This window comes from Maniola jurtina, chromosome 16, assembly GCF_905333055.1.
Source record: "Maniola jurtina chromosome 16, ilManJurt1.1, whole genome shotgun sequence".
Classification (NCBI taxonomy): Eukaryota; Metazoa; Arthropoda; class Insecta; order Lepidoptera; family Nymphalidae; genus Maniola; species Maniola jurtina.
Genome location: NC_060044.1, coordinates 9,205,851 through 9,225,909, shown reverse-complemented (window position 1 = coordinate 9,225,909; position 20,059 = coordinate 9,205,851). Strand labels below are relative to the sequence as shown.

Sequence of the window (20,059 nt, the reverse complement as noted above, 5' to 3'; positions counted from 1 at the left end):
GCGATTTGTTTATCTTTTGAAAAAACTAAGGAAATATCTATACATATAATAAAATTGTAGAAAAGTGGTGTCTGTACAATGGAAATATATAAAAAAAAGTAGCAGGGGTTGTTATTATATCGATGCTGAACCCGAAATTGTAATTAATTTTTTTTTGTCTGTTTGTCTGTGTGTTTGTGCACGCTAATATCAGAAACGGCTTATTCGATTTAGATACGGTTTTCACTATTATATTGTAGTAAGCTGCACTTAACATTTAGTGTTTATTTCATGTCAATCGGTTCATAAATAAAAAAGTTATGTCAATTTAAAGAATCACGGCGAACATTTTTAACGTACATGCTGCCCGAAAAGTCACTATTCCACGCGAACGAAGTCGCGGGCACAGCTAGTACTAAATATTCATACATAATTTCTACTTTGTTAATTAATTATGAGTGTAGTCAAAGGGACAAGTTTTGTAATGTTTGTGTTGCTTGTCACTTCTGGTTGTGGACATGCCTCCTGTAGTGCTCTACCTGGTGAGCTTTGTTGTATGGACATGCCACTAGCTGATCAGGCGCTGGCTCTGGGTCTGCCATTACTGTTAACTTTTTGCTTCTACAAAAAATTTGGCTTTGTAAAAATTTTACCAAACAGCAATCACCATTTTTAGTTTTCCATACCTCAGAAGGAAAAACGGAACCCTTATAGGATCACTTTGTTGTCTGTCTGTCTGTCTGTCCATCTGCCCGTCGTGTCTATCAAGAGAAACTATAGAGTACTCCCCGTTGACCTAGAATCATGAATTTTAGCAGGTAGGTAGGTCTTATAGCACAAATAAAGGAATAAATCTGAAAACTACGAATTTGTGGTTACATCATTAAAAAAAAAATTAAAATGTGTTTCAATTTTCAAAGTAAGATAACTATGCCAAGTGGGGTATCATATGCAAGGGGTTTACCTGAATATTCTAAAACAGATTTTTATGCATAATAGTTTTTGACTTATAGTGCAAAATGTTCGAGTACAGAACCTTCGATGCGCAAGTCTGTCTCGCACTTGGCCAGTTTTATAGTTTTTCAGAAGAAAGAAAATTAAGATTTATTCTAAATAACTAAAAATGTAAATCATTTTTGCTTGATGTCCAGCATCAAACTAATATTGACAGCTTCTTAGAACAAGTTTTGTTTGGAATGATCCACCTAGTGCATAGTACAGAGTTTGTTGTTTAACAGGGCTCTCTCCGTTACTCGTTTCCACTCGTTTCATACAATCGTAGTTCCAATTTCATTTGAATATTAAACAACCAAAGTCCATGAAATTTTGCAGACATATTCTAGAAACTAATATCTGTGTCTGTGGTGTTTTAGATTTTTCTAAAAATATGTAGTTTTAAAATTTCAGGGGCTCAAAGATTTGTATGTAAATTTTTAAGACCGCGTAACTTTGAAACCGAATATTTTAACAGAAATCTGGAAAACCACAGACATAGATATTAGTTTCTAGAATATGTCTGCAAAATTTCATGGCCTTTGGTTGCTTAATATTCAAATGAAATTGGAACTACGATTGTATGAAACGAGTGACGGAGAGAGCCCTCTTAAGACAAATTATAATTCTTATAAATCATTCTACTACAGCACTAAATGCCGACAGCAACAAAGTTACTTTTTCAAGTATGCTGTAAGCAAAACTTTTAGAGGTAGAGACAGTACAAACACATATTATTTTCCATAAACAGACAAATGATAATAATGGTACTGATTCTAAGTGCAACTAATATTTAGAGTATTTGCATCCTCCTTTTACCAATGTGATAAGAAAAGGACATACAAACCTAATTTAATTTAGGACTGCCAAACCTCATGACCATAGGTGTTAGTTGTGAGTCTATTGTTTAAATTTGTAGAGTACACTAAAATTTGGAGTCTTAATCTAAAATTCATTTTTCTTTCATTGTCCTTTTTTAGCAGTATTAAAAAGAAAACGATGCAGATACTCTAAATTTTAGTTTTTATTTTAGTTTAGGGAAATACAACAGAATCAACGTCAGTAAATAATTATTCTATGAAAGAGGCAAAAAGAGACTTCGTCTGTGTTGGTGTTAGCCGGCGGGTGTGCTCTGCCTTTTTGGAGTGGTTTTTTGTTAAAACTGACTGGAAAGCGCTCTAAGGGGGTGCCGTGCGTATGTCGGCGAGCGCCGGCACAGACGGGGTCTATACTTGTATAGCTTAGATAACTTGTTACAAATAACTACAAACTTGACATTGGCTAATCTTTGTAAAGCCAGAGGAGAGAAAAAAAAAGAGGCAAAAATATATTTGTGCCATCTCCACCTGCCCAACTTTAATATAAACTATAGCTTAAGCTGTAGTTTAATAGCAGGCTAATAAGATTATTTAATAATATACATCTATTGGTTATCACATACAAGGGTACAAAGTAGTAGTAGTATTCTTATTGCAATAAGAATTAGTAAGATATATGACTGCTATCGGTTTTTCCTCTCGAATATGTTTAAATACATTCCCCGAGTCATTTCTTTGGACTCCTCTACACCCAGCTGATAGGCGAGATCATGAAGTTTCTTCACTTCCATGATGAAACTGCTAGTTGATAGCGAGCTTAATTCTGAAATAACAGAACAGGCGTTAAGAAGACTGAGTGGAGTAAGCTCCAATCTAGTCTCATGAGACGAGTTGACTGTGGCCAGTTATCATTCCAGAAACTTGCCTAGTGCGAAGATGAAAGAAAGGAAACCTACATGAGCATTATAAGTACTAAATGTACATACATATTCCGATATGAGAGTTATAATTTCATATTACATCTTCAATATATGACTAGCGTTTTGCCTAGCAGTTAGATATTATAATTAACGAAAAACATTTCCCAGAGCTTGTTAACCATCTGTGCATATAAATTATTATAGTAATATTATCAGATAATCATGGCCACTGCTATAACTAAACATCTGTATAAGCTGGGGGATCACAAATTAGAAATAAGTTGCACAAACTTGATGTTATGTGTCTGTCCAATATTACAGTTGATATGACAGTTGAATATTCAAAGTGGCTAATGAAAAGAAATTTTAGATTATTCAGCGAAAAATATTATTTCCAATTACGGACTATCAATGGTGGCTGCGGCATGCTAATAAATATTTACTCACGTTGCATATAGCTGTAGTCTTCTTTCGTTAACCCCTTATGCCACGACGGAGGCGATTGGTTGGGATTCTGTATCGGCGCAAACTCTGATACACCAGGAACTGCGAACGATTCGTTTGAACACCTTGAGCCTTCATCGTTCGAAAGATTACTATCACAGACCAATTGATTGCTATTTCCATCTCCCATTTCAAATTAAATGTTTAAAAAGCAGTCGTTATTAACCGATGTGCCAAGAATGAATAGGCGTAATGGTGGACGGAATGACATTAGAATGGTAAATCCCGCCACATTTGAAAATCATGACCTACATTAAAGATAAATTCAATCGTCTCTAAAATGCAACACCACAAGGATCTTACTTTGTTCAGGCCATAAATCTGGGGAAGCTCGGTCAAGCTTCTCCAAACTCAGTAGACTTTCTTCTAAAGACGTCAAAGGAATATCATCAGATGTTGTTTGACCTGTAAAAACGACACGTTTGAGACAAAATTACAAAAGTTTAGAAGCACAGGTCTAGTAGAAAATAAATTATAGCAATCACAATGGTGTTTAAAGTTAGTTATAAAGAAGGAAAACTGCACTATTTTCGAGTTTTACCTATTTTTTCTTCATCCACAATGGAATTTTGTTTCGCGGCCATTTTCTCAAATTTGTTTGACATCAAAACAAGCATAGACAACCCAGAGCAAATTTTTGAAATAGCATAGACAAGACAATCGGATACTCGAACCCGAACCATTCATAAAGCCATCCGTTTTTCTAACAGGCAAGAATTTAACCGTGTTGGACGCATTACCTAGTTGTACCTAAACAAAGCTACAGACACCAATCTTCCTAAAAAAAAGTAAGTCGTGGCGTGGATGGGCACATTGTAAAAGACTCAAAATGCTAGAGTTTGGAGCCATGGCGTGGCCCGTGACATAGACTAGAGAGGGATGTTATTTTAAAAAAAAAACCTTCTAAGTTTCTTTTTCCGGCTGCCAATTTACAGGCAAGGTGGGTGTCGTGTTATAACCGCATGGTTTTTATTAAAATAATTGGTGGAAATAACACATTGAAAGTGTAAACTGTAAAACACCGCTGTTTAAGGTAATTTTATGATTGATGAATCTCAAAGAGTTGGTTTTAAGTAGTAGCTATAATGCCATTGAACCGCCATCAATGTATGTTTAATACGTTTCTTTTGTTTTCTTTGTCTTCTTCATTTTACTAGAGTTTAATTCGTTTTGGTATTAATTTTAGAAGTTCTTATTAGTTAAAAACCGGATTATCGTGGATTCTTGTTCAAAAATCTTGATATGGTGCTCCGTCAAAACATAACCTAAATTGTTAGTATTAAGAATTAATGTTTGCATGGTTTCATGTATCGTAAATTGTTTGAAATAATTACTTGTGCTAGTTTTAAGTGCTAATTTACGTTAAGAATTTAAATGAGAATAGAAATTCGTATGATATTAGTACTTAATTATTATGTGCATCCTCAGGCCGAGGATGAATCTCCTATATGGGTAGTAGAGCTAGGCTATTACAAATAGTACGGATGGAATGGATATAACATGGCTGTATGAATGAAAATTGATTACTTAATGGTCTTTTTTTGAAGACTTCTAAAAAAGACAATATTAGTACTCAAAAACATTTCCTAATAAAAAACTCTGAAAAAGTTGGAATAACCCCTTTTTCGGGAACCCCTTTACCAAGTGAAGTTTCAAAATACCTATAATAAGAGCAGGTTCTGGTTATAACATGTCACTTTAGGTGACAATAAATTGTAGACATCTTAGTAATCACATTAATTTATAATTTCAGATGCGTTCCGTCACATTAAAGGATGTTGAACAAGACAAGGTCGTCAAGACTGTTGCTGCTCATTTGAAAAAGTAAGTATAGCATCTTATCAATATTGAAGACTGAGGGACGAACCAGCAGTGTCAACAAGTTTTACTATTAGAGACTGTTAAAATAATTATAATTTGCCAAGTGCATCTCTTGATATAATATCATGATTATTATCTTTTATGGGTTCTGTACCCAAAAAAAACCTTATAATATGTCCATCCATCTGTCGTGTCTGTCAAGACAACCTATAGGGTCCTTTTGACCAACAATCATGAAAGGCCGCTATTCTTAAAGCACAAGTAAAGGAAATATCTGAAAATTTGAATTTGTGGTTACATCACAAAAAAATTAAAATATGTTCATGAACAAATAATAATCAGTATTTTCAAATTTAGGTAACTATACCAAGTGTGGTGTCTTATGAAAGAGTCTGACTTGCACTTGGACGGTTTTTATGGTGGTGTGCAATAAAGCATATTTCATTCATTCATTCCTTCATTGTTCTAGGATTGGCAAGGTCAAGGTGCCAGAACACATGGACCTAGTAAAGACTGGCCGTTTCAAGGAACTGGCTCCATATGACCCTGATTGGTTCTATGTACGCTGCGCCGCTGTCCTCCGTCACATCTACATTCGCTCACCAGTTGGTGTCAAGACAGTCACTAAAATATTTGGTGGCCGTAAGCGCAATGGTGTCACACCCTCACATTTCTGCAGGTGAATGGAACAAACTGCCAGAGTTACTTATTTTCTGGAAACAAAATGTATGAGATAAGAGTCCTATTAGTGTGTACTTTTAATGTAGGCATATCTGCTAGCTTGTGCCAACAGCCAATTTAAACATATGTATACGAAGACACGCTGACACTATTCTATCCCACACATTTTGTTTCTCAGATAGTAAATAACGTCTTGCGGTATTGGGATCTTGCTCTATAGTGCTGACAGATAACTAACTGAATGTTGTTGTATTGTACCCAAAACTTGTATCAAATGCTGAAGATCAATGCATCACTATTTTCATATTTTTTTGGAAAATGGAAGCAGTATTTATATTTTTACAATACAACATTGTTCTTATAACATCCTTAATAATAAGATTCAGACTGCATACATTTTATTTGAAGACTTCAACTACTGGTTTACAATTTGCATCAAATAATCCTGCACTGCCGCACATCACCCACCAAGTTAGCGCGGGGGGTGTACGGGGCATCCCCACCCCGGTTGCCATCTCAACCTGTTGCGCACTATACCTATATTGTGTAGTTTGACACACAAAGTAAAAATCTTTTTGACTTATTGTCACAATAATTAGTCCTATTAGTGAACTCTTATTTATTTTTTACTTTAATAATAATAATGCCAATTTTAGCTTTTTAAAAATCCTGTAGCAATTCTTTGAGATAAAAAGTTTGTCTTTCTCCAGGGTGCAAGCAATCTCTGTACCTGTTAAAATCAGTTGAGAGGATGGGCAGTGAAAAGGGCAACAAGACAAAACTATTTCGAATTTACAATATGTATTAATATAGATGAATATCATAACTTGTAGACTTGACCTAGTCAATATGTATAGCTTTAAAATAAGGTCTTTTTCCCAGGTCATCAGGTAGCATTGCCCGTAAAGCACTTCAGGCGCTTGAAGCATTGAAGCTGGTAGAGAAAATCCCCGACGGTGGACGCATGCTCACTGTACAAGGCAGACGTGACCTCGACAGAATCGCCGCGCAAGTCCGCCAAAAGGCGAAACTGGCTGCCAAGCAAAGTGTTATTGTTCTGTGAATTTATGATAAATAAAAGTTAAGAAAATATAGTAGATTTGTATTTCATTGTGACTGCATAGTATAAAACTAGACATCACCATGGTGGCGGCGGCGCTTTCAACATCAATGGTTAATACTCATATGAGCGTCGCATTGGCTCCGTGAATAATAATAAAATTAACGTGGTTGACCATTGAACTTTTATAAAAGGCCAAATTATTTTCACTGGCAAGCGTGTGGACGGGTGTGTTCGTAATACCTGTCAAGTGCCAACTGCCAACCCTTAGGAAGGAGCGCTTACCATTCGAAAGTCAAATAGCTTTATGCAAAACACTAATAAAACATTGATTTGATATATTATTATCCTCTATTAATCTTTTTTTTTTTTCTTTAAATCTGGCTTTACTCTGATTAGCCAATGTCAAGTTTGTGATATTTTCAAGTTATTGAATTTATACAAGTATGGACTCCGTCTGCGCCGGCGCCCGCCGACATACGCGCGGCGCCCCTTTAGAGCGCTTCCCAGTCAGTTCCACCACCAAAAAACACCAACTAACACAAAAACCAGTCACTCTTAACAAAAAAAACACTCCAAACAAGCACAGCACGCGCGCCAGCAAGCTCCATCGCCACAGATCACTATATACCAGTATAAAGACAGATAGGACAGTGCAAAAGTTAACGGTTAGTTCCGTTGTAGCCGCATAGCGCTAGTGTCGTAAAAAGTGTTGGGACACAATCCAACCTAAAAATGTCGATATCGATAGTATAGTGATGTCCCATGACAAACGTTGAAACGGGGTACCTCTATATATTTTTTTTTTGCTTATATTTAGGTGTAAAATAAAACAACTTATCAAATTCAGTTTTTATATTTCTTGCTTCTTAATCTATACACTTTATATATTTATCAAAAGTCATCTTTGAGGATCCTTCTGAAAATAGCCTTTGCTTCTTGTTTTCTTTGATAAACATTTCCTTTATTCTTTTAATAAAATACCTACACTTGGTTGTCAAATTGGCTGTAAAGGAATAATATTATTTAATTAAATATGTATATGTATTATCAATTTATAATTTTATAATTTTATTATCAGAATAGCACACTACTTAATAATTAAAGTCTATTTTGTAGTTATAAAAAACATTCCTAACATAATATTTGTTAAAAAGTAAGAATACTGGCAGCTTTTGCGGTGGTTTTTTACTTTAGAGTTTATTTCACACCGAATCAATTCAGAAAATTAATGAAAAATTAAATTATATAAACAAGAAATTATGTATGAAAAACTACATGGATTCTTAATGGCAGGACTGATAGTTGGTACATATTAAAATTGGTCTAATAATATTATAACCGATTGATTAAAAAATACAGCTATAAACTAAACTAAAACTAGAGGACTAGGAGGATTTTTAAAGATCCAGTGGGAAGTGTTAGATTTTCAGGGATAAAAAGTTGCCTATGTCAATTACTAGATGCAAGCTACCTTTGTACCAAATCTCATACAAATCGGCTAAGCGGATGATGGGTTTTGTAGAATCCCGTGGGAACTCTTTGATTTTCTGGGATAAAAAGTAGCCTATGTTGATCCCCAGAATATAGGCTTTTTCTGTACCAAATTTCGTCAATATAGGTTAAACTGTTGGGCTATGAAAAGGTAGCAGACAGACAGACAGACACACTTTCGCATTTATAATATTAGTATGGAAGTATGGATAAAATCTACTGTATGGACATCAGTACAGTGTTAAAGTAGTGGTTCCGTGGAGACCATCACATCAATATTTGTATTGCATATAAGACTTTGGCCATAATTAAGGCAATGTTAGCAAAGAATAAATAAAATAGTTACTAAAAACAGGACAGATAATTTTGTACTAACTCACCACTAATTATTATTATTATTGTACTTTGAGTGGATACTGTTGAATCTTCTGAATGTTGAACTCTGTTGAACTGAAGTTGGTTGTAAAGCATGATAATAATATTGTGATCACTGTAATCATGTTCAGCTGAAAAAAGAATTTTACACAGTTTATTCACATGAAATATGGTATGAAAGCACGAAGTAAAAACTATGTTAGGGAATAACTAGTGCTTAATACATCTTTAACATGAAATCAACTTACCTAATGAGCTCAGGAATTCCGTGAAGTATTTTCCTTTTCAGTAAACAAGTAGAGATAACCATGCGTACGTCGGGTACCCATACCACCCCATACTGTCGAACTGATGTCTATCGAAGTGCTTCTGGCATACGTCCGGTATGTGAGCTCGCGCGCCCGCAAGGGCGCGGGAGAGGCACGTCCGAGGCAATGGCCTCCTGCATGCGGGGTCTTCCGCCTGGCGTGACTACGCCAGGGTCCTTGGGTTGGCCCATGGGCCTACGGGCTTTCCTCCTCAGTGAGGAAGAGAGAGTTGAGAGCGGTCCTCACGCCGTCGTGGTCCGACCTAGCCGGGTGGAACCCGCTTGTGGGAAGCCCAGCTGGGTGGTCGACGTGTGCGGAGGACGCGCTCCAAGGCATCTATGTGGCGCGGTTCTCTTCTTCCTCCTGTCTGGCGTCCTTGGTAGGCTGGGCCTCACCGGTGAAGGCGGCGAGTCGTCGCAGTCCCTCCAGGATGCGCAGGAGTGGGTCTTCCCCGCCATTTTTAATGGCGTGGAAAACGTCCTCTAGGGTCTCAAACGCCACGGCTTTGATGGCCGCGACGCTTGGTTCGGCGGTCCTCTTGGGCTGGGGCGGGATCCCCTCGGCAAGTCTAGGTTTCTGCGCAGGCGGCGGCGAGGGTGCGCGGGTTGGCGATGTCGCCTTCCTGCGCCGACGGCCTCTCCTCTTCCTGGCAGGAGCTCTCTCCGTGGCCTCTCGTGGCTTCGGATCGTTTGCAGGCGTCCGTACCCTGGAGCCGGTGGTCTCGGTGCGCGGCGGCGGTCTTGGGACTGTGGCCGCGACGGTGCCCGCGCGTCTGTTCCGTGCCTCCTTGCGGAACACGGGACAGCCCACGTGGTTTGCGGGGTGGCTACCTCCGCAGTTGGCGCAGGTCGCTGGGTCTTCCCGTGGTCTTGGGCAGTCCCGTGCGCTGTGCTCCTGTGAGCAGATCACACAGGCCTGGCGTCTGTGGCAGTTCGTTGAGGCATGGCGGAAGCCCTGGCATCTGTGGCACTGAGCGGGACCCTTCTTCCCTCTCCAGGCCTCGATGCGGACTCCCCCCATGCAGAGCAGCTCGGTCACATCGTATACTGCTGGAATCGTGTTTGGAGTGCGGCGGAGCATGGCGAAGAAAAGGCAACCTGGTCTGCCTTTCCTCGCCTTGATCTGGCGCACGTACTCCGGCTCGAACCCCAGCTGGCGGAGTTCGTCTTCTATTTCTGCCGGCTCGGTGTTGAAAGGAAGGCCGCGGATTGCGACCTTCAGGCTCCTCTCGGCCGGCAGTGAGTAGGAGAACCAGGACACGCCCTCCGTCTTCTCCAGGGCGGTGAGGTACCGCTGGACGAGGCGGAATTCCTGGTCTTCTTGAGGCGTGAAACGGATGCCCTTTCCATATGGGCGGGCTGCTGGGTTTCTGCCCAACTGGAGCTTAATCTGTTTGATATGGTGCGTCCAGTTGGGCAGGTTTTCCACGATGAGTGGCGGGTATCGGAGCTTCTTTGGCTTCGTCGGGGCTGGGCCGCTCGGTGGCGCACCGCCGGAAGGGGCGGCGGCGGCGGCGGGCTTCGGCGGTGGCGTTGCTCTCGCGCGGTCGGCGTAGGAGCGTGGGGCCGGCGTCGGAGCTCGGGTGTCGTCCGACCCAGAAGCTTCGGCTGTGCGCCGGGGCATCTCGTAGCGGGAGGGAGGGGTGGTCTTCGCAACCCGTTTCGCCTCAGCGGGCGCGTCCTCCTCCGAGTCGGTGCGCTGCCTGCGGCTGGGGAGCGCACGGCGATCTGGGCCTTCCAGGGCCAGGATGGCGGCGTAGTAGGCGTCATCCTGCCGAAGTCTAGGCTGGACCGTTGTCTCGCTGTCCGCCACACTGTCGTCGTACTGTCGTCGTCGAGCAAGGGCATCGACAGCGGGCGCGGCGCGGCGGTTAACGCGGCGGGCGCGGGTGCGGCGCGCGAGACGTGCGGGGCCGGTGGCGCGGCGTACGGCGCGAGAGCGCGCGTGACGGAGCCATACGGGGCTGCAACGTCGGGCGCACTCGCGGGTGCGGCGCGTGATGCGGGTGCGGCGCGTGGTGCGGGCGCGGCCGGAGGCGCGGCGCACAGCGCGAGGTCGCGCGTGACGGAGCCGGTCGGGGCTGCAACGTCAAGCGCACTCGCGGGTGCGGCGCGTGATCTCGGATCGCGAGCATGTCGTTGATGGTGGCGGCCCTGAGAAGGGCCTTTGGAGGTGGATGGACGGCTGTCCATCCTCGCGCGGCTCTAGCGGCGCGTGGGAGCGGTCGTCACGCCACCCAATCGATCACCGGCTGGTGAGATCGGGCATCTCCGGGGTTCGGGCTTCTCCTCCGCGCAGACAGAGCGCGCGGGCGAAAACTGTTGGAGCTTTTTCTCAAAAAAAGTCTTCAGTTTTCTTGCGGAGCGTAGTGGGGTGCGTGCGTAGTGGACGACGTAGCCAATCCCTGGCATACGTGTCTGTTCAACAATTGAGCCTTCGGCAAAGTACTGAGTCCTATATTTACAGGAATCAATTGGGATCACCACAATTCCCATAATTTATTAACCTTTGGAGACAACAACAATAAACAATATGGCTTCCCAGTATATACCACAGAGCAAGGAACATACTACTCTCTAACAAGAGAGTAGTATGCCACAGAGTCTATGTATATGGCCATCGACTAGAAAAAAGAATATGGCTGCAGCTTGTTACGATACTAGCGCTTTGCGGCTAAGAAAGAACTAAAGGTGTCACGGGCCTGGCCATCGCTGACGAAGTCCCCTCTATTAATCTGTGATTATACATAGTGGTATAGAATCGATGTAAATAAAAATACTCTGTGGTGTTTGCCGATGCTTGCTGAACATTTTTTGTATGTGTTTGCAAGCGTGTGGCGCCGCCATTATAATACTTGGGAACTCAGATTATAATCCCGATATTTGGTACCATAAACAAACATAGCTGGATACCATTGATGCGTCATTTTACTGTCAATGTCATTGCCTGACAACTGACATTTCTACTTCTAGAAATCTGTCATTCTGTCATTTCGTTTCATTGTGTTTTGTAAATCATTGGCGGCGCAGTTTTATTCGAATTTCAGTCGAAGTTGGATGAATTGGATTTGCAGTGATGACAAAATGAAAGCGATATTAGGATTTAAAATTAGTATTATTGCAGCAGTGAGTTTAATATCGTGCGTATACAGTGATCAACGGTATGGTTCGCCGGGAGGTACACTTTACGTGGCAGATGTAGATCATTCCCAAAAAATAACTGTAATAAATAGATACACTGATGAAAAAGATGTATCTTTGGGAAGAACAAAACGCGATGCCACGATACCGCCTCCACCGCTGGAGAAAACTGTCGACCGAAGTATTAGTACATGGGTAACTTAGCATTTCCTTATTAGTTCGATAGCTTTGACCGGAGTCCGGACCCTTTGTTTTGTTTCTATTATCGTTCGATGCCCGCATGATGTGACAGTGATTTATTTTTTCCTCCACGTCGTTTTCTGATATAGTAAGATAGGCGCTGCTAACATGTTCACATTGTTGCGTACTTTCTTCTATTTTTATCGTAAAAACAACGCAAGCTTGCGGCGTCACTCAAGGAAGACCTTTACTAATCATTTGTGAAGGGCACTTGGAGCGTAAATGATTATTTTTGGAAACATTACTTGCAAAAATAATTAGCTATGTGACAGGTTAAAAATTTCAATAGAACAGCTGAAAACTGATTTATTTACTTTATTTATTCATGATATAGTTACCCAGGGAGACAATACAGTTACATGATACAACAGTCAGTCACTTAATTTGTTAACTGCTTCTTTCTTGTTCAGAATTTGTAGTTCTATTTGATTGCATCATGATTGTATCATAAATCATAACATTAAGAAAAGGGTTAGCAAAAAGACAATTTTTAGATATCAGTAAAAAGAACAATTATTCACACAAACATTTTTTTAACATTACCGGATAGTGTCTAATACATGATTATGATCACATATTATAACCCAATACTTATTATGTATTACAGAAAACAATGAAGTAGGAAACTTCGTACACTTTCAATTCAATTGAAGTAAATTTACTTACCTTGTAACATTGATAAGAAGTATTGAGGTTAATTATATTATTTGGTGCATACATTTCCTTCATTGTTTTAAAGTTTCTTTTGTTCTTTGAGTGTAGGGAAAAATTATTTAAGTACTTTTTTTAAAGATCATCAAGTGTTAAAATCAATAAATGATACCTACCAAGTAATTAACTATGTTTTGGAATCTGAGCAGAGACATAATGTCAAGCATCATATTATACTTGTATTCACTACTTGAATACAAGTAAGTAAAAGTTTATTTTGAAGTATATTTTTAATAAAAATAAAGACAGTAAAAAGTGTAAATTTTTTGCTAGTGATACAAGTTTTAAATGTCTCTGAAAAGTACAGTGTCTGGGGCAATTTTTTCATGATTGTATGTAACCTTTAACATCATACTAAATAATTGTTTGGTAACAAATGTTTCTATATTTTTCTATAACTTCGATCACCCCTTTCTTGCCTACTTTTTATTTTTATGGTGTGGGCTAATTGCTTGTTTCTTTACCAGACTACCCACCTGAATGACAGCCATCAGCAATTAATGGTCCATTGGGTCGGCGAAGGTTCAAACGTAATTATTTGCCTGGCGAGAGACTCCAACACGAGAAGCAAAGGGACCATCTCCTCATCAGCCCTTTACATCTCCTATGATTATGGAAAGAATTTCACAAACAAGACTGAGAACTTTCGATTAGGCGATGATGCTAACAGTGGATATGCTCAGTTAGACAAGTTCTTCAATCACCCCAAATATCCTGAGTTTGTAAGTAAAAATATTTGTAACTAAGTAAATATTTGTATGTAAATACTAATTAAGTAGTTAGTTGAACGTGTTGTTTTAATTTACTTATTTAAAACTAGCTGATGTCTGTGACTTTGTTCATGAGAATTTAGGTTTTTGCATATCCTGTGGGACGTTTGCATATCATGTCTCAATCTTAACGTGTCCCAATCTCTGTATCTTTGTCAAGATTGGTTCAGGAAAGAAGAACGAATGGACAAGAAAATTACTTAGTGGAAAAATGAGAATATTAATTGATTAACTCAAATAAAAAAGAAACGAATTTGCGTGAATCCATGCACATTTAATGTTTTAACAGTGAAAATTTTGACTCTTTGCTTCAACTCGAGTCGACTTCGAGTGAGTCTGAATTGACGCTAAGTGCGGGAGGCAAAACTTCCACACACTTCCTTCGTTCTTTTGCGCCACACTCTTCTGTTTCAACTTTCACAGTGAAGTTGCTTGATAATTGAATTTTCTCAATATTTTACTTATGTAACTTAGTCTGTCCAGGATGATTGGGAACTCTTGTATTACATTTTAATTTATGAAAAAGTTATCAACAATCTTGACAATAGCAAAACAGTTTTAAACTTTTTTTAAATATTGATCATATTGATATAATTTATTGTGAGTAAAAAAATATTGGCTGTAAAAATAAAACTGGAGTATGTATTTTTTCTGACCTTGACTTTCCGTTTTTGACTAATGAGTGTTATATGTAAAATTACATTTAAAAATAGGTACCTACCAAAAACTAAAATTAGAAGCTAATAAACAACCATCAAGTTCATTCACAAAACTGAAGGTCGTTTCTTTTCTTTGTGATAAAAATAACATGTATCAGACAAAAGACATATCAATTGATGTGTCTTGATAGTCAACATCAATAGACTTACATTCGCTAAGTAGGAGTCAATGAACTTTGCTACACAATAATAAAATGCCACTTGCGTTGAATGACCCATGATGAGGTTTCGATTTTCATCATTCAATTACTAGGTACAATACCAAGTTAACTTAAGCTAAGTGCTCAGTAAAAGATTGAAGATGACCAGAGTTGCTACATCAAAAACTAGATTATATTCGCGAATTCGTCCACGTGGATTAAGTTGTTAAAAATCGTGCGGGAGCTCGATAAAAAGTAGCCTATGTAGGTGTTAAGTTAGGGTATAGGCTATATCAATTCCAGCTCTAAATCGGTTTAGTCACTGTGGCGTAACAAACATCAAAACCTGCACGTAGGCATATGAATATTAAGATTAGAATGTGTTTAGTTCTGGGCTATTATTCTAAGGTTTAGTTGTTAAACTCAGGTTATTTACCTATTTTTACCTTATGGTAAAATTTAAATACGACCTAACACAATTTTTAGGGTTCCGTAACTTCTCTGAAGTTGCTGACCGTTCTTCCCTGTGTAGGGGGCAATTATACCTTAGAATACATAATAGTAGCAATATGCAGAGAAACTTTAAGTTTTTATAAAATAATGAAGATCTGGCCCTCGCGGGCTCTTAGTCAATTCTCTACTGCTTCATTTTCAGAGATTTGAGGTTATGGAAATAGGTAGCTCATTGCTTTTTAACATTGTATTGTTTACAATATACTCGTAACTTACTAGCTTTTGCTCGCGGCTTCGTCCGCGTTATAATATTACATAATAATTTATAGCTTATGTTACTTCTGGATAAAGTAGCTATCTAATGGTGCAAGAATTTTTATTAAAATAGGTTCAGCAGTTTCAGAGTTTATCAATTACAAAATAAACAACCAAATCTTTCCTTTTATGATTATATTAGTAAGGGTATTGTATAGATTATCAAAATTCGGTTCTACACGACAAGTCACAGTGAAATCTTAGAGATAAGATAAATTGACAAACAAATTCCTATGTACATAATTATGTTATTCTTATAGCTCAATTCAAAATGGACAAAAATCCTATATTGATAAGAGTTACCGGATGCAATATATAATGATGTATTCAATTGTTCATCCTGTCTGTCTGTCTGTCCGTCCGTCCGTTCATGAAATTTGGCAGGTAGGTAGCTTTTATAGCACAAGTAAAGGAATAAATCCGAAAACCGTGAACATCATTTAAAAAAATGTTAAAAATTAAAATGTGTTTAAATGTTCAAAGTAAAATAACTATACCAAGTGGGGTATCATATGAAAGGGCTTTACCTGTATTTATGCACCTTACTCACAACCTGCACGGGGAAGCTGGAAGAAATCTCTGTTTAGAGATAAGCATTTCCTTTGTACATAGCTTAATTTATCTTAACTTTGTAACTACAATTTTGGTACATGAAAATAAATATAATATATATATATTCAAAAACAATTTGTTATTTATTTTTACGCATAGTATAATAGTTTTTGTTTTATCGAGCAAAATGTCGAAAAAAATATCCGAGTAGGGAACCCTCGGTGCGCGAGTCTGACTCGCACTTGGCCGGTTTTTTTATTGCTTGCTGACTGTACAAGGCATCCATGTAAACATTTTTTAACCGACTTCCAAAAAGGAGGAGGTTCTCAATTCGTCGGAATCTTTTTTTTTTTTTTTTTTTTTTTTTTTATTTTTTTTATTTTTTTTATGTATGTTCCCCGATTACTCAAAGACCCCTGGACCGATTTGGAAAATTTTTTTTTTGTTTGAAAGGGTATACTGTGCAGGTGGTCCCATATAAATTTGGTAAAGATCTGATGAATATCTTCGGAGATGGAGAACAGAACTCCTCAATAGATAGGAGCTAATTGCTCGCGATCAGTGTAATAGCTTAGTAAACAGTAGGGTTTTAACTGGGCATAGCATATTATAGTACAGTGGGCCACTAAAAATTGTGAAATAAAAAATTTTCAAAAGAAAAATAAAACCGACTTCAAAAACCACAAACACTAAAAAGTAAAAAATAACTTTTATTTAGCTACACGTGTAATGTACCTAGGTATGAAGTCGGGCGAGCTTCACTCTTGGATTTCTAATTTTGTTTTAATATGCTCGCTCGACTTCATACCTAGGTACATTACACGTGTAGCTAAATAAAAGTTATTTTTTACTTTTTAGTGTTTGTGGTTTTATTATAATATCACAGAATATTTATAATCTATCATCATCAACTATCACCGGCTTACTACTGAGCACGGGTGTCCTCAGAATGAGAAGGGATTGGTCATAGTCCACCACGCTAGCCAAGTGTGGGTTGACAGACTTCACACACTTTAGAGAACATTATGGAGAACTCTCACGCATGCAGGTTTCCTCACTATGTTCTCCTTCACCGTTAAAGCAAGTGATACATATATCATAGGTATATGACTATAATACTATGTATGAGTAAATTGTAATAAATCTTTGTCCTTGTAATGGTCATGGTTCTGATTTTCTGGTGATAAGCATAGTAAAATTCTAAGTAATATCGTATATTACATACACAGTACACTACTTATCTTAAAGTAGGTACTTAATGTTATAAAGAAAGAGTGCGAATTGTGTGAGTTTGTGTGTGTATATAGAGGGTAGGTAATCATCAGACTTTTTGCACTTATTTGATTTTTTTTGACCATTTGAAAGGTACATTATTCCAGATGGGCATAGGCTATATAATATTATGTTGTTAAACCCGAATAATGTCAGGGCGGACCACTAGTTCGTATATAAATTAATGATAGTTTGTGTTGGTACACATAAGTAAGATAAACATATTATTTTACAACATTCCGAACTTGTGGTACATTTTTACAGATTTGAGTTTTGACCTTTCAAAGGAGCTTGTAAATCTTGACTATAATATTTGAATAACTATATTAGTTTCCGCAATTTTTAGATTTTATGTTTATCGTTCCAAGTTGTCTCACAGCTTTAAACGAATTTCGCGCCAATTAAAAAAAAATGTAAAAAATTTCGTTATTGTGATAATATTGAGCGTGACAGGCCTCATTTATAAAACCTTCCACGGAAATCGGCTGAGTGATAGTGAATATCGCCTTGAAATCCACTAAGGGCTGAAATTAAATCAACTTTATTTATTTATATTATTTGTTCTATACAAAAAACTTGAAAACTATAAACATAAACATTGAAAGGACATGCACAAGGACAACTTATGTCTTTAAGAGTTTTTTACCAGATACCCTGAAATGTGAGAAAAAAACTTAGAAAGAGCAGATTTTAATCTTATTAGCGACATCAATCAATAAAATTAATCTATCTGTCTGTAATCTGCTGATTTACTTCATAAGTATGCAACTTCCACTGAGTAAGCCTTACTTTAATAGACAGGCTTTTGACATAATTAAGTAGTTAATTTTATGCATCAACCAATAGCTATGCCTATTACCTAATGTGTCTTGTAGAACTGGTCTCGTAAATGTAAAATAAAAGGAGTGATGTATGATTTTCATAACAATAAATTCGAGTCGACTATAAAATTGCATTACATATACCATTTTTGACAGAAACTTGCAGTGAATCAAAATTTCAGTAAAGCTCATCAGACTTCTGTAAAAGTGTGTACAGTAACCGGCAGAAAATATTGCACATCAAACCTTAGAAAGAGAACGGTTTCATAGAGCATTGTCTCTGTTGTTGAGACCGACTAATCGTCACATCACAGATATACGAGTGATAGAGACGACGCTCTTTGAAGCAGATATCTCTTTCTAAACTTCGATGTGTAATACTTACTGCCGGCACATGTAGGTTTTGTAAACGAAAATAGGTAGTCTGTAGTTTTATGATGTGTAAACTGCAAATGAGATTCAACCGAAACCGAATGGCATTCATTCGAAAGTGCGATAAAGAAATTTTATAGTCGATTATATGTACCTATTTGATGTTATTGTACCGTATTGTTTGATTGTATTGTATCGTAAATATGTAATCTGTACAATACAAGGTGTTACGTAATTTCCGTAACATTCCAGCAAGCTGAGGTTAGGACATATCGATTTCGGAAGACCACAAGACAGGATTTATTTACATTCACCATTTAATTACCTGATACTCGCAACTTCGTCTGCGTGGATCTGGTTTTGTGGGGAAGCCTTAATTTTTTGGGATAAAAAAGTAACTTTTGACCATCATATGAGGATGCAAGCTATATATTTACTTTCAAGATCGGTTCAACGGTTTAGGCGGTAGGCGTGATAAGAAAACAAACAGACAGAGTTACTTTCCCATTTATAATATTAGTATCTATTGTATGGATTTAGTTTATTTAAACAGTCGCCAATGACTTATCCTATATTTATAGTCATAATTTACTTATCCTATTTGATTTTAGTGCGTGTTTGTGGACTCGACGAACAAGAAGCTGTATTACACGCAAGACAATGGGTTGACCATACACCGATCGGACTTGAGCTTCCATCCTAGCGAGCTCGCCTTTGACGAAGAAGTACCTAACAGATACGTTATATTGGACAAAGTGGATTCCACGAGGAATGTGAGTATTTCAAGTTTTCCGCTATAATGGAGAAGTTTCGTAATTCTTTAATATTATACTTAACGCATTGAGTCAAAATATAGATTACTAGCGACCCGCCCCGGCTTCGCACGGGTGGACATTTATTTTTTCTATTTTCCGGGATAAAATATAGCCTATACGAATTCGGAAGAATCTCTCTAAGTAATGGTAAAAGAAATTTTGAAATCGGTCCAGTAGTTTTTGAGCCTATTCAATACAAACATACAAAAATACAAAATACAAAGGTTTCCTCTTTATAATATTAGTACAGAAAACTAATCTTCTTCTTGCTAATTTGGCGGTTATGCAGGGCTCTACGTCTACAGACCCTGTATCACGTTGACCGTTGCCTATCTTTTGTGATCGCCACAGTTTTACTGTTGCGTTAATTTTTCCTACTTAGCGCTAGTGCGCTAAAACCAATAAATATCAGTGAAAGTTTTTTTCATCCAGCAATAAATGACTGATAACTTAATTACTTAAGTTAAAGTTAAAGTAACGCACAACGATGGCGATCTCTCAATCGAGTGTGGCGTTATTTTTAGAGTTGCGTATTTAAAGGGTGCCTTAGTGATAACTAAGCCTCCGCTGTCCGTTCGTCCGTCCGTCTGTCTGTCAGTGGGCTGTATCTCGTGAACTAGGTAGAGAGTCGGAATTTTCACAGAAAAGTGTCTATTGCCGCTATAACAACAAATTAATGTACCTATTTAAAAAGTGTTATTTCTTGTACAATGGTACGGATCCATTCGTATGCGAGTCCGACTCGCACTTGACCAATTTTTTGTATAGGTACTTACTTATAGGCGA

At 38.3% G+C, this 20,059-nt stretch overlaps 2 protein-coding genes and 1 long non-coding RNA gene across 4 annotated transcripts in view; 1 reads left to right on the top strand and 2 right to left on the bottom strand.

Moving 5' to 3' along the window:
- Nucleotides 1–877: 877 nt before the first annotated feature.
- Nucleotides 878–3,864, bottom strand: LOC123873032 (protein lin-52 homolog). 2 transcript variants are annotated; one of them, XR_006797589.1, is made up of 5 exons: nt 3,756–3,864; nt 3,518–3,619; nt 3,158–3,256; nt 1,590–2,613; nt 878–1,221 (listed from the first exon to the last, which is right to left on the bottom strand). XR_006797589.1 is itself a non-coding variant. In XM_045917688.1 (4 exons), the coding sequence occupies exons 1-4, from the start codon at nt 3,829–3,831 to the stop codon at nt 2,474–2,476; spliced, it is 417 nt and encodes a 138-aa protein (XP_045773644.1). In that variant the 5' UTR covers nt 3,832–3,864; the 3' UTR covers nt 1,583–2,473. The 2 variants fall into 2 exon arrangements, 1 of the variants encoding a protein (XP_045773644.1); XM_045917688.1 differs by lacking the exon at nt 878–1,221 and having other exon boundaries at nt 1,583–2,613.
- Nucleotides 3,865–4,100: 236 nt separating this feature from the next.
- Nucleotides 4,101–20,059, top strand: part of LOC123873316 (sortilin-related receptor-like) — a 48,911-nt gene continuing 32,952 nt past the window's right edge. The window contains 8 exon segments of the mRNA XM_045918121.1: nt 4,101–4,247; nt 4,968–5,038; nt 5,505–5,714; nt 6,599–6,775; nt 11,983–12,008; nt 12,011–12,288; nt 13,512–13,766; nt 19,070–19,231. Of these exon segments, the coding sequence (XP_045774077.1) occupies nt 4,968–5,038; nt 5,505–5,714; nt 6,599–6,775; nt 11,983–12,008; nt 12,011–12,288; nt 13,512–13,766; nt 19,070–19,231 (1,179 nt within the window). The 5' untranslated portion in view covers nt 4,101–4,247.
- On the bottom strand, nt 7,521–9,014 carry LOC123873317. Its single transcript, XR_006797660.1, has 3 exons — nt 8,894–9,014; nt 8,651–8,776; nt 7,521–7,782 (listed from the first exon to the last, which is right to left on the bottom strand). It is a non-coding gene; the product is annotated as an uncharacterized LOC123873317 (long non-coding RNA).